We start from the raw sequence: 15,133 nt of genomic DNA, 5'->3' as shown, positions 1-15,133 counted from the left end.
GCCCACTGTATGTTGGTGTGGGGAGGAAAAGTAAACACCCACAGATACCCTAGAATGGTTGAGGCAGAAGGAAGTGAGGAAATGGGAGCCTACACAGATTCATGGAGTCACTGGTGTTCAAGGATGACTGATGGTGCATCACAGCAGCAGCCAGAGCAGGTTCCACAGCTCCCTGGCTAAAGACTGTCTGTGAAGCTCAGCCCTTAAGGACATAGGCTAGGGACAGACATTCAAAAAGCCTGAGCCTGAATTGATTCAATCTTTGCAGGTTAGTCTAACCTGGCTAGGTTAAATCAGTTTTGTAACTGGACAGGCATCCCAGAAATGCAGGCACATGCTTGCAGTGGCTCAGGTTAGAAGCTGGTGGGTGCTAGAACAGCCTTCCTTTCCTACCACAGCATGGAGTTGAGGGGGGCATAGCCAGGCTTGGGCAGGAGGCTGTGATTAGCCCAGCAGGGAACTGATAACATTGTTTAGCTCCCAGTTAAGAAAACAACAGAGGGACATTACCAGCTAAGTATTGATTCTGCCTGTTGATTCAGCATGGACAGTAGGCAGCATGTGGTCTGCTAGCTAATACACAGACAGCTCCTCAGCAAGGCAGAAGGGAGGGGGGAATTCCTGCTCAGCAGGGCATGGTGAGGGGGAGGGGGGAAGCAGCACACAGTCTCTGGAGCTCCAGCGAGGGAGCAGAGAGGAGGGGCCATCCCTGCTGTGGAGCAGAGAGCCCTGCCCAGCCCACAGAGCATGCTGGGATGCTGGGGGTGTCTGGTTTATCTTAAACCAGAAAGGGGTCTGGGACAGACATTGAATAAACCAGTTTTAGCCAAATCAGTTAAGTCTGATACTACATTCAATCAGGTTTATCTCAAACCGGTTTCAGCCATTCTCAAACTGGTTTATGTGCACTGAACATCTGTTCTATTACAGGTTTAAACCAGTTTCTGATCACTTAAACTGGTTTATGTGTAATGTCTATCCCTAACCATAGTCTCCAAAACCACATCTCCCTTTCCAAGCCAAAACTTAATATTTAAAAAAAAGTAATACTGTACATAATTACAAATACCCATCACCCATATACATGATTACTAAGCTTTTTATGTTCAGTGAGTTTTGAGGAGCCCTGCACTGATGCTTGGACCTGTAGGGCTGCACTCAGTTATCATCACTGCTGTGCCAAGTCCACTTGATCTTGTACTTCCAAGTCCTGCAGCTCCGTTGTTCCACTCTGCTGCGGTTGCTGCCTTGACCAACCCCCTCCACCACTGGACAAAGTGACAGACTCACAGCCACTATTCTCCCTCCTTTTTTGGGTTTTAGAGAAGGTGTGCCCTATTCCTTCTTTGTATATTACCTTGAGGTGTGATCAATTCAATTAAGCATAAGGCTACCTCTTGTAACACCTCTACAGTTTGTGACTACTACTTCCTAGTTCAAAAATGCAAAACATAATGTGCAGAAATTCAGTGGTCTTTCTTTAGTTTTATCTGCAACTTTATACTTACAAATCCCCTGTTCTTCTAATATTAGCTTCTAACATTATCATCAGTCCTGTTTTCAGATTTCTGTTGAACAAAAATGTAGTCGGTAGCAATCCATCCTTCACTGATACCATCCTCAAATGTAACAGTGCTAACTATGGAGCACTTTGACTCCACAGCTTTGCTGGTAGGTGCTTTCTTATTGGAAAGAGTATAAAGGGGACTTGTGGCGATGTTTTTAAACCTGTACTAAACTGCAAACTGCTTGAAGTCAGGCCCACTAAAATTTGAAGCCCTTTTGTCAGACATTGTTCTGATGTATACCACAGCTAGCAAAAATGCCTTATCAGGCATAATTATTCATCTTGTTCTAGTCTCTTCTAGTCATATATGTCAAGGAGATGAGAATAATGGCCCATAATTAGCTGTAGTTTAAGAGGTAGAGGATAAAAATAAAAGCAGGCATTAACTTAAAAAGAAATCCTGCATGACATAGGACCAGTAGCAGTGAAGTTGGATTGTTTAAGGCGTGAGGCCTAGAGGGTCATGGAAGTTAAAGATTCAACCTGTAACTGTCAGTTATAATGAGCTAATTAAGCAATAATGGGAAATCAACTAGTTAAGCAATAACCACAAAATGCACAACACATTTGGGAGTCAAGTTAGGGAAGGGGGTAAAATTAGGGAAGGAAATGAATAGTTGACAACTGAAGCAAGAATCAAGGTTAGCAGGATGCAAAGGGAAGGTACCCTATCGCCACAATTTGTGGGAAGAGGAAGACAGATAGACAGAAAGATTACTTGAGTGCCTGCCCACCACAGCAGGTTTTTCTTTCCATTAATGTCACTGGAATAGTGTTAATGTAATAGGAACTGCATTTTATTTTTCATTTTCCCTGAGTTGCAATAATATTTTGATATTTGAGTTATTAATAAGGGTTTGTGTACTGGGAACTTGTCCCTACTGGTTGCCCTCAGAGGACCCACTAATAATTAATTTTAAAATGGAGCTGAAGTAGACAAACCTATTTGGCTTAGAAGCTAAGATAGTACCCTTTATTCATGATAGACCATGTAGCTTTTTCCAATCAGAGTCCAGTAAACCATACATACTCCTGCACCAGGCATTATATTGTTTTCTGTTTGTTGCTACAGAATTGACCTCAGAAAAAGAGATGTGGAGAGTCTTAAGAAATTAAGAGTTTGAACAATGTCACCAGGGAGTAGGTGCTTACCACAGAACAACTGATGTATGGTAACTTTTCATGTGCCCACGATTACCACATAGTAAAGCTAAACCAAGACAATTTAGTCCTTTTTTTTTAAATTCAAAGATAAGTTGCCACAGATAAATTCTCACTTATTCTGTGATACATTTTGATACATTATAATCTGCCTGGCAACTGACTCCCCAGCCCAGCCCAGCCCAGCCCAGCCCAGCCCCTGGCTTCTTTACTTTTCATTCCATCCAGGAAGAGCACCCACCAACTGCTGAAGCTTCCTTAGCCTGGCGAAGGGTTTTTGAACCCGAAAGCTTGCTTAATAACTTTTCTCCAACTATTTGGGTTGGTCTAATAAAAGATATCAAATTCACCCAAGGAACCTTGTCTGCAACTTATTCTGTCACTTTTGAAAGAGCATAGCACCCAAAACCTTCAGTTGAAAAATAAGTTTTTGAAGTCCTGGGCACATTGGAAAGTCTCACTGCTCAACTTCAGTGTCCCAGTTCATATCTGTAGAAAAAATGTCCTTACAAATATTTTTCCTAGCCCCTATCTCACTCTGTATGTAAACATGACTATGCACAGTAGTCTGCTACAGCACCTGCAATCTAAATTACAGTTTAACTTTACTGCTTTGAAAGGTATCAAATGACAACGAAAAATGTATACAGTGGCTTTGGGTAATCTCTAGTCCAATCCCTCCTGTACTCATATGCTCCTTTTTGAACTACTCCTCACCTGCATGTGCCATTGTTAAAGCCAAGAGAGCCAGGTGCTCTGACTTCTCAGCAAGCAGTATGAGCTGCAGCTTTAAATTAAAACAAGAATCCCATGGACTCACTGTTTTCACTGATACTTCGCTCTACTGTAGATGGGGAAATTATAAACAAAAGAAAAATTAAATACTATATGGATACAAGTGTTTAAAAAGCATGGGAATGTAGTATTCCTACATCTAAATCCTTTTAAAGATGTTCATAGTTATGAAACACATTCTGCTGTAAATAAACAGCGAAGACTTAGGTTTTTGCTGGTTGATAACCCCTCACCAATCACCCTGTCATGTTGGAAAGCTCATTATGTAATAGGATATTCCTGAAAACTCAAATGATCTCCCTGGGCTTCATGAATACATCTATACAAAAAGTCCAAACGCTAACATTTCTGACCATTATTCAACCTGTTTGTTGCCTCTTGAAATCCACTTGTCTAATCCTGTCTGAGAAATTTACATTAGCATTCACCTCCCACTTTCACTATTTTCAGCTGAAGTTAAACATGAACATTTGGCACTTGATGCCTGAAGCTTGTCCAACAGCTCTCCCAACTATACAGCTGATCTGATAAAAGATATCACAAAAAATGCCTTTCAAATAAATGCCATATTTATAAATGACGTTTCCAGGTAGTCCTGCAAGAGTTTTTCCCCAGACCCATAAAAAAAAAAGCAAAGCAAAATCCCATATTTTCTTGCCCTGCGTTTTCTTTTCCTATTCAGGAAAACCATCTTCATCTCTGCTTTTGTGTGAACAGAAATATGACATAACTTAACAATTATCCTCCTTAAAGTACTCTGCAAATACTATAGCTCTCTACAAAAGAATCACCCTCTACATATTCCTGATTACATGTAGCCAAAATGTAGCCTCTGGCTGAACTGGGGAGAAAAAAGGTGGCAAATTATACTGTTTTAAAACATATTAATTAATATTAAAGCTTTTAAAGTAAACTGCCTTGGCTATTTGTAGAGGTTCAGTCAGAGCACAGAACTAAGTAAACTTTGCAAAATCACTCCCAAAAGCTGGGTGAATACTCAGCGGGGTGACCTTCATGGATTTCCAAGTTATGTGGCTACATAGGACATGCTATTCCTAGGATTTAAGACAGCTTAAAACTAGCTCAGGTCGTCCAGCATCACTGGTCTTCAGTCACAGCTGTGATTGTACTGTGGATATAGCCTTCCTCTCGACCTGCTACAATGACAGGAACATTCACTAGCCTTCCATAAGGAACTGCTGTGGAATACAAGCTGAAAAAAGTACAGCAAACATTTGTATTATTGCACACATAGAAGAGATGTAGTCATCTGACATATTGCAGTTAAGTGGTAGATGAGCCCACATTTCAGATGGAGTTCATGTTTGTTTATTGTGTAGGTCAGTGGTTCTCAACCTTTTCGGACCTGGCAACCAGAGGCTGGGTCCTCCACGGAGAGAGAGGTTTAGCCGTTGTTAGACTCAGTGGACCCTTCACTGGATTCAAGGCCCTCAGAAAATGACAGTTCTAAATTTTCAGAATTTTCAAACTAATAGATCAATTTTTCTGTTGCAATGAATTCAGAAAGGCAAGAACAGGGCAGAATGGTTTTAATGTTATGATGAATTCTTATTTGAAATCTCTGGGTTTATCTTGTGAATCACATTTGCACACTTAGCAGTGCTAACACTGTGTGGCACCCTATGTCACCCCTGAAAGGATCTCAAGGCACGCAAGGGTGCCCCAGCACCCTGGTTACGAAGCACTGGTGTAAGTGAATACTATGTGACGAGACCCCCAGAAGGCTATATAGCTTATTTGTCTCTCAGTAAGATCAGGTGGGCAACAGTCTAATAACACTTCCATCCTATACCAAAGAAGAATTTATTTTAGAACATCAATCTTCCACCAGCTTCCTAAAATTATGCTACACTCAAAATATGCTGCCACGCCATTATAAACAAGCAAGGCAACACAGAACATGGCCCTGTATGATTTGTCCCTTAATACAGTAGTTCTCCACCTGTTCGATCTCATCACTCACCTTCCCACAACCTTCCACAGTGTACCACCCCCTCTCAACTGCCACCTGTTGTCCCAAGACCACCTTCCTCCATTTTTCTCACAGTATAACCTCCCCCAGGAACCTACCTGCTACCCTTCATCTGATCTTCCCACAATCCTATGCACAACCCTAGTCACTCATGATCTGTTTACCAGACATGCTGCAGAGGCACAGTGAGGTAGCATGGATGCACTGCTGAGAGGCAGAACTAATTATTCTAGGTGAAGCACCTCTCCAAGGCAGCATTTGCCTTTATCTTTGCAGCCAACCATCTCTACTATGTGCTTACCAGTTGAGAAGCACTATGTGACAGGCGGTTGTCTCAGGGGCCTTTCAAAAACGTCCACCTGTCTAAGGCAGTCCACCCACCTGATTCTTCTGCCATGCCTTTGATGTCATTGATAAATTGTTTCTAAGGTGGCAGGCTGCCCGTTTAATGCCTGATGTCAAGGGCATACTACATAACGCCGAACCTTCCCTTATACCATGTCCCATGCCTCAGATGGCATCCAAATTACTCTGAACTCCCCTGGCCCCATTGCTGGGCCACACTTGGCCTCTGGCTCAAGTCTCCAGGCATCTGGAGACTTACTTGGGCTACATGCCCCCCTCACTGGGGTATCACTATCCCCTTGCTGGGGTAACTACTCTGCCCCCTCATTGGGGCTCGGCCTATGCGCAGTCAAACTACCAGGGCAGCCCCTGTGCAGTCCTTCAGGCCTGCCTGCGCAGACCCTACTCTATGCCATCTATGCACAGTCCTTCAGGCCCCCATGTGGACCCACCTCTACATGCCCTGCTGCTCAGCTGTTTCCTTATATGTCCCCCTACTAGGACCACTACTCCAGCCCCTTACTGGGGCTTCTGGGACTCAGAAGTCTGTCGACCTACCTGGACCCCCAACTTGGCCTATGACCCACTTAGGCCTCCTCAAGTGTCTATCAACATGCCTGGACCCCACCTGTCCCTGCTATGGGGTCACCCAAAAGGTTGTGGGGACTGAGGCTATAAGGCATCCCATACTTGCCTTTCACTAGGGAGGCAACTGGTGCGGCAACTGGACCACCCTGCCACAGGCAGCCCCACCACACCATCCATCCCCAGCAGGGTGTAGTTTCAGGTTATTTCCTAGGACCAGGAACTTCCTCCATAGATTTCATAGACATTAGGGCTGGAAGGAACCTTGCAAGATCATCAAGTCCAGCCCCCTGTCCAAGGGGCAGGAAGTTAGTTGGGGTCAAATAATCCCAGCAAGATAGGCATCTAAGTGTTTCTTGAAAGTGTCCAGTGTAAGTGCATGCATCACCTCTGTAGGGAATCTATTCCAGGCTCTGAGGACTCAGACAGTAAAGAAGTTTTTCCTTATGTCCAGCCTGAAACTGTCTTCCAGGAGTTTGTGACCACTGAACTTTTTCTTCCCTTGGGATGCCCTGGTGAACAGACGTTTTCCCAGATCCTGATGCACACCCTTTATGTGCTTATAGGCTGCTACCAAGTCACCTCTGAGCCTATGCTTTTCCAGGCTGAAGAATCCCATGGCTCTCAGCCTCTCATCATAAGGCCTGCTCTCTTATCCTCTAATCATGCTTGTGGCTCTCCTCTGGACTCTTTCAAGCTTCTCCACATCCTTTCTGAATTGCGGAGCCCAGAATTGGATGCAGTACTCCAGCTGCAGCCTCACCAAAGCTGAGTAAAGTGGGAGGATGACTTCCTGGGTCTTGCTTGAGATGCATCGGTAGATGCAAGCCAGAGTTTTGTTCGCTTTGCTGGCTGTAGCATTGCTTTGGTGGCTCATGTTCATCTTGTGGTCAGTCATGATCCCCAAGTCTCTTTCAGTCATGGTGCTAGCTATTTAATACACTAACATGGTCCCCTCAAGTACTAAAATTAGATTTGATAAGAATTTACAACTCAACTACATGTGCAAGAACTGAACTACTGCCAAGTCCAGCCCATTGAATTGATACCTGACTTCAACCAACCCCCTAAGAGGTTTGTTCTCCACCTTCATTGAAACTCTGTGGATATAAACCCCAGTGCAATCATTAGATAGAAGGAGACAGTCAGCTTGAGCACCTCTCTTCATCTAGAGTCTGTCACTGATCCTGACACTTCAGCTGGTAAGAGCAAGTCTTACATATCCTAACATTTGGCAACATTTAACATGATTATTGACATTTATTTTTAATTATTTAGCTACTGCCCACATTATTGTAATTCAGAATTATTATAAATGTCTCCTATTACACTATTAACAGGAGAATAATTATCATTAGAAATTCAGGTTTTATCTAACCTAAATGGCTCACTCATAATTGGAAATCCTGTGAAATGGTTATGACATGACAAGAGTCATGACAGTGAGAATGGAGAAGCTGAGAAGGGAAGAATTATACTCATTTGTTAAATTGCTGGTTTATGTTAACATCTATTTATTTTCAGTGACTAATCAACATTTTAGAGAAAGAAATATATTGTTAAGAAACTGAATTTTCAATAAATGGTGAAAGCTTTACATATTATGAGAACACCAAGAAGTTGTCCAGAAAAGAGAGAGATAATCTAACATTTCTATGGTTAAAAACTATCAGTAAAATTAAGCATAAATAAATACCCTTCACACACACATTTTCAGACCTTTGTTATACAACATCAAGAAGCAAACATAAGGATATGAACTTAATTGCTACATTTTTACAGATCTTCCTTATGTATCTTAAAGAAGCCAAAACAGAGAGAGAGAGAGAGAGAAAGAGAGGCACGCACTCAGCTTTTTACAGAAACACCATTGTTTTGTCCCCTCTGATACCATATCATATGCCCCTGCACTCTAGCAGAAACAATCTTTCTACTAGTGTAAAATAGTGTGAAACAATATTTGAATCAGCAAAGGCGTGGATTAGAGATAACCAGTTCATATTACTAATCTATACTTTGAAAATCCCTTTGAACAAGTCCCTCAAAAGATACTATTGAGAATGTAAGAAGTCAGAGGGTGAATGATAAAATGCTGATCGAGGAAGAAGATAGAAAACAAAGACTGTATTGGACTAAATAATCAATTTTCAATATGTCAGATTGTACTAATGTCCCATATAGATATCAAAATTGTTTGATCTATTTACTAAAGATTTACCCTAAGAATCCCCTGGTCCTCCCCTAGTTTTCTAGAATGTGCCACCACACCTTTGTAAAATGTAGGCAATGCAACACAGCAAATGCCCCTATGTGATATATCCCTTAGGGGCTGTTACCTTCTCAGCTGGAATATGCATCTAAGCAAAGAGGTGCCTTTGGTTACTTCAGTCTTCTTTATAGAAAAACAAAACAGTAGAAGGAAAAGAAAAAGAGTTGATAATGTGCCTCTAATTAGTGCATGGAAATACTACCAATATATGGCAAACACTTCCACAAGGGTAACAGGCATGAAATAAAGGGCTTCTATGCACAGGCAGGTCAGACTGACTATTAATGTGGCATTCTTTTCTTTCTTGATCATGTAAATAGCCATCCTTGGTTGTCTACATGGCATTTTTGGCACTTCAGACCCAGAGAAACTCTGTAATCTCACAGACTAATCTCTAAATATGAGACTGGCAACAAAATATGAGATTGAATTGACTTCCTATCTTTTCATAGCTGAATAGCTAGAGCACTTAACTAGGAAGCCAGAAGAACTGAGTCATAGGCCCCCTTTGTCCAGAGCAGGTTTGACCCCAGATCTCTCAGATTTCCCAACACAATGTTCTAACTGTGGAATTCCTCTAAAGTAGGCATCGAGAACATCTCCACCAAATTCCATCTGTTTACCACAATAGGTCTGGATGCGCCTCAGTTCCATCAAAGAGATTAAACCTGTGAATTAGTCGGGTCTAAACAAATAGACTTACAAATTTTTCTGCTTTGTTTAGGTTTCTTTTGTAACTGCGTATCAAGTTTTGCCTTAAGACAGGGGGATGTAGTAGTAAGGGTTAACTCCCTTACAAAAGAGTGATATCATCCACAAGAAAGGGTCAGCTTAGTGCACAGTAAATGTAGGCTGGAGTAAATACATGTGTAGACATGCCCAGTATGTGAAGTCTAAAGGGTTCTGATCACTTTGAAAGGGCAGTAGCAGCAGATGTTCCTGAATAAAATTGATTTTATTCATTGCAAAGCAAACATTCTTGCAGTTTTTTATCTTAAAGACAGGGAGGAAGACAAATTAGAATATCAAGAAAGTTGAATTAGCAGAACTTGGCTCTGTATATATGCTCTTATTTCTCTTCTACCTTATATAAACCTTCTTTGTGTGCTCTGTCAGAGAGGCAGAACTATTGCTATGGTGTCTGGTATACCTATTTATACATAGAGGGTGTATCTACATGTGCAATTAATTTGAAGCAGTAAACTACAGCACATATCATGCTGATGTTTATTGCTCCTGGGCACCGTGTTTGATTGTGTGCCCAGGACCACAGCATGTAGAGCTGAGTCAGAGCAACCCTGGCTGGCAGGGGCGCCTGTGGGGGATCAGCCTGCCAGCCCGGAGCTGCTCTGACCCAGCTCTATGTGCTGCGGAGGGTCTGGCTCGGGCCCGAAGGTGCTTCAGTGAGGGGCTAGCCAGCAGGTAGCCCCCATACTGAAGCACCCTCGTACCCCAGCCAGCTCTGTCAGTGTCTACACATGCATTGCTATGGAATAAAAAACTCTGCCATAGGACAGTACTTGTTTTTATGAGTACTAACCTGCAGTGGACTTTATTAGTCCACTGCACTCTCTATGAATCCTAAATGTATATGGGGAAGGAAGTTCACCACCTAATGAAATATAAATGAACAATATGACACAATATAATGAAGCATGACTTGCAGACAGTAAGGATAGAAAGTGTCTAGTGATTGGCACTTGGTCATGGAGATCAGGATGCTTACATCTATGGGCCCTTGTAGAACACAATGGAAGACAAGTCTGTTTAGCCTCAATTGAGGAAACCATTTCTGGCTAGCAAGCTCTTGCCCCTGAGACTCTAGGCCACATCTAGATGAGCGTGGCCATGTGGTATATGGCACCGCAGATACATCTGAGGTGCAACATATCGCACATTCAGCTGTTCTCCACACTGCAAAGTAGCAGCATGGGGAGGGGAGGGTTGACTCCAGAATATCCAGGGGTCAAAAACAACTGCACAAAAAAAAGTGGAGCAGAGCATGCAGTGGCAGCATGCACCACTCAAAACCAGAGCCTGGCCAGGTGGAGCCACACTCCAGCTGCCAGCCAGGCTCCGAGCAGCAGGATCGGCGCTGCTGCAGCCCCAGAAGGCCCCTAGGACTCCATATAAAGGCTGCTGGGGCCAGCCCAGCGCTGGCCCCAGCCTCCCCTACTCCTCTGGGGTAACCTGCCATGCGCAAGAGGGTGCATGGCACAAGTGTTCTCTGGGGACAAGTAGCAGCATCACAAGGTGCAGCACACCTTGTGACGCTGCTACTTGTCCCTGGGGAACCAAATGTCCAAGCTCATGTGGACGCGGCCATAGGATACAGAGTACTCCATCTTGAACACAGTTTGGTTAATGACTCTGAATTCTCTTAGGTTTACTTCTGTTTACAAAAGCTCCTTAATGTAAAATGTCTTTAACTTTTCAGACACTTCCAGTCAGTCTGGATGCTATGGCAATATAAACAGAGTTGATACCACTGGGGCATCTTGTCAAACTGCGAGACCAGAACGCTTACCATATTGTGGTGAGTATGATTCTACTTTCTGGTACATTTCAGCATGCAGGTTAATCACAATAATCCACAGTTCTTGATATCTTCAAAGGAATGAAGAGGCATTAATTGATTAAATCTCATGGCATTCCTTTAAGCCAGTGGTTCTCAAGCTTGTTAGACTTAAGGCACCCCTTGGAAATGCCAGCTCCTAGCCTTCACTCATTTTTGACTGCAGAAAAATAGTACAAAAATTCTTCTTGCAAAGAATTCAGAATGACCACAGCAGGTCAGAATGGTTTTGACACTATGGATTCCCATTTTAAATCTCCTGTGAATCATGTTTGCATACCAAACAGTGCTAACAATTGTGCAACACCTTTGAAAGGATCTCAAGACATCTCAGGATGCCATAGAAAATCCTCTTCTATTTCCACCTACAGGGCTATAAACAAAATCATGCAATTCAACTAACATCAGAAGAGTTATGATAGGGCTGATTTTGATCCAGAAAAGAAACTGCCCATTTTTGCATAAGTAGCTTCTGTATCTTTTTGTAGGTGTCCAATCTGAGATGTTTCTTTTTTCCCCCCAAGTGGTCAGACAAACAACGTAAATTGAAGTCATAAATGGGGGAGGGCTTTCTGTTGCTGTAAGCAACAGAAAGCCCAGGCCAACCTATCTGTAACTGGGGCTTTTTGCAAAATTAATCTGAAGTGACCTCCCCAAGGCTGCAAAGCAAGTCAGCAACAGAGCTAAGATTAAGACTAGGAGATTTCTGGCTCACTGCCTCTTTTTACATTGTTTCAAATCACATTTATATTTTGACTTGCCACTGTGTACATGATTTGTAAATCAAAATGCATGACTTATCTAACTCATGCAATATCTATACTGGGCAAATGAAAATTTGGTTTTGAAATTTTGATTTAAAGTAATTATACCTGTGTGGAAGAAATCAAACTTTGCGTTGTGGTTGTATTAGAATTGGCAGAGCCATCTAGGTTTATTTAAAACTATACAAGTGATCACAGGGAGAGCTCTTAAAGGAACTCTGACCTTTACAAGTTTACAAGCATATTTATACTTTAGACAGCAAGAAAAGATGCAGGGTTTAGACAAAGCAACCTTGAGAGAAACAGAAAGATGTTGATCATTTGTTTGTCACACGTAAGCAGTTTACTTATTTAAAAAAAACACTATGTTTTGGGAACAGTTATCAGCTTCTAGTTTGGCAGAAAGGAGAAGGTTAACAGCTGCACACAGACAAAACAAGGCATGAAGGTTTTTCCTTATCTTAGAACATTTTGAAACACATAGCATCAGCATCTTCTTCTCTTCTCTTTCTCTCTCTTTGTCTCTCCTCCTTGTCAAGTAAGAGGCCTGGTTCAACTTACTTCCACACCTGGTCTGTCCTACTTGTGGCTGCACACTCCACAAGCTGCAGACTCCCAGGCTGCACACCCTGTGGGTGCTCTTCCCAGAGTCCCAGCACTCCAACTGTGTGAGCAGTGTTAAGTCATGAAATGAGATTCTGGACTAGTGTATAAAGGACTGACAAGACAACTTGTTCAATCAATGACAGAAAGGCTTTATTTACTACAAATATTCACTGTTAAATGAGCCCAAAGCAAAGCAAAGTCCAGTATATTTAGCTGTAAAAGTGACAGACAGAGAGGTAGTCTCAGTCTTGTCAGCTTCTCAAGGCATGGATCTGTTCACCAGGGCTAGGTACAGACAGTCAAAAAGCCTAAGGCTGAATCAATTCAGTCTTTGCAGGTTAGTCTAAGATGCACAGACTAAATTGAAACAGAAATGAACAGACATTTAGCTTTGACTCAGGAAATAGATTTCATAGATTGCATAGACGTTAGGGCTGGAAGGGACCTCGGAAGATCGAGTTCAGCCCCCTGCCCAAGGGGCAGGAAGTCAGCTGGGGTCAAAGGATCCCAGCAAGATAAACATCCAAATGTCTCTTAAAGGAGTGCAGAGTAGGTGCTTGCACCACCTCTGGCAGCAGTCTGTCTGGGGGCTCAAACAGGAAAGAAGTTCTTGCTTATGTCCAGCCTGAAACAGTCTTGGAGGAGCTTGTGACTGTTTGACCTTGTTTTCCCTTGGGGCGCTCTGGTGAACAGGCATTCCCCCATATCCTGATGCACACCCCTTACGTACTTATAGTCAGCCACCAGGTCCCTGCTGAGCCTGCGCTTTTTCAGGCTGAAGAATCCCATGGCGCTCAGCCTCTCATCATATGGCCTGTTCTCCTGCCCTCTGATCATGCATGTGGCTCTCCTCTGGACTCTCTCAAGCTTCTTGACATCCTTTTAAAATTGTGGAGCCCAGAAATGGATGCAGTACTCCAGCTGCGGCCTCACCAAGGCTGAGTATAGCGGGAGGATGACATCCTGGGATTTGTGTGTGGCTCAGACCAGAAGCCAGGGGGTGCTAGAGCACAGCTCTCTGGCTGTGTGTTCACTTCCTCTTCCTGCTGCCCCTGACGTCTCTGGGATTTGCAGTCCAGACTTACAACAACAAAACTCTGCAGGATTGCTCATCACCAGGGATCCTGGTTTTCTCTGATTTAAAAAAGACCAATTTTTTATTTTAAAAAAAGTAACCCCAGATATATATATTAGTGGTGTTTCATTTAAATCACAGAAAAATATGGGTTTGGGGTTACTTTTTTTAACTGAAAATTGGGGATTTTATTTTTAATTAAAGAAAACCAGGATCCCTGCTTATCACTTCCTCTTCCTGCTTCCAGGTGCCTCTGGGATGTGTAGTCCACAGTTGTAGCCAGTAGTAAGTTTGAGCAGGGGAAGGAGTGTTTAACCCTCCCACCCTGGCCCCAGACCCCAGACACCAGCTGGGGTTGCCTGCGGGGGACAGCCTTCTCCTCTTGCAGACTGGGCTGTATCTCCAGCTGGGCTTGACCCCACCCCTGCACATCAGCCCACCCTTACTGCTCCAGCTAGAGAGCAGAGGGGCAGGGCCAACCCTGCTCTGCTGAAGCAGACAGCCCAGCCCACCCCTGGGCTGCAAAATGCTGGGATGCTGGAGGACTCTGATTTAACTTGAACCAGGAAGGGGTCTGGGACAGAAGTTTCATAAACTGGTTTGACCCAAATCCGTTAAGTCTGATACTACATTCAACCAGGTTTATCGTAAACCAATTTCAGCCATTTTGGTGGAGTGATGGGGAGAGAGGCAGCTGGGCAGGAGACCAGGGACTGCACTTTAACCCCTTCTGCGGGCCAGAGGCAGCTCATGAGCCACCAGTTGAATATCCCTGGATTAAATAAGGATCTTTACTTCTACAGGAGTTGCAGCTTCAGAAAAAATTGCTGAAAAGGACCTAGGAAGAATGAACAGATATAAAAACATCATTTAAAGTGCTGGCCAAAGTCTGTGTGTGGATCCAGCTGTGATTGCTGGCATCATTTCCAGAGAGTCGCATGTGGGATCTTCCCTAAAAAATGGTTGGGGTGATAGGGGAAATGGATTTGGTTTGATGCAGGTAAGAAACTAAGACTAAAATATTTCTGTGCAGTCAAACTGTTGCAGAAAGGGAATCTGCATCATTTTTCAGTAGCGCAGCTCACATTGCTGCCCATAGTGAATAAGAGTTGCAGCAGCACTATATGGCACTGTCATATGGGACACCTGATATTAGTGAAAAGGCCAAGGGTGCTGAAAGACATCGTGTTTCAAACACCTTTGAAACATTTCAAAAGGGGTGAGCATACAGGTGCACAGGTGGGATAACATACTCCCTCGTATGACCTGGAGGTACTATTTTGTACTGGTTATTTCACCTTATATCTGTATAGTAGGTCCCATAGTGTAGTGCCATGGTCTCCCAGCACCCTGGGCACTGCTGTCTCGCCTGTTGCTCCCCTTTTCCCTCCACAACCC

General features: G+C 43.2%; 1 protein-coding gene across 1 annotated transcript in view; it reads left to right on the top strand.

Moving 5' to 3' along the window:
* The first annotated feature begins 1,641 nt into the window (after positions 1-1,641).
* The window catches only part of LOC102379687 (lysozyme g-like), a 17,094-nt gene continuing 3,602 nt past the window's right edge, over positions 1,642-15,133 (top strand). The window contains 4 exon segments of the mRNA XM_014521164.1: positions 1,642-1,671; positions 7,582-7,648; positions 11,153-11,251; positions 14,539-14,735. Of these exon segments, the coding sequence (XP_014376650.1) occupies positions 1,642-1,671; positions 7,582-7,648; positions 11,153-11,251; positions 14,539-14,735 (393 nt within the window).

This window comes from Alligator sinensis, unplaced genomic scaffold (genome assembly GCF_000455745.1).
Source record: "Alligator sinensis unplaced genomic scaffold, ASM45574v1 scaffold144_4, whole genome shotgun sequence".
In the NCBI taxonomy this organism is placed as follows: Eukaryota; Metazoa; Chordata; order Crocodylia; family Alligatoridae; genus Alligator; species Alligator sinensis.
The sequence above is the reverse complement of the archived record's forward strand: the minus strand, read 5'-3'. Positions and strand labels throughout refer to the sequence as shown.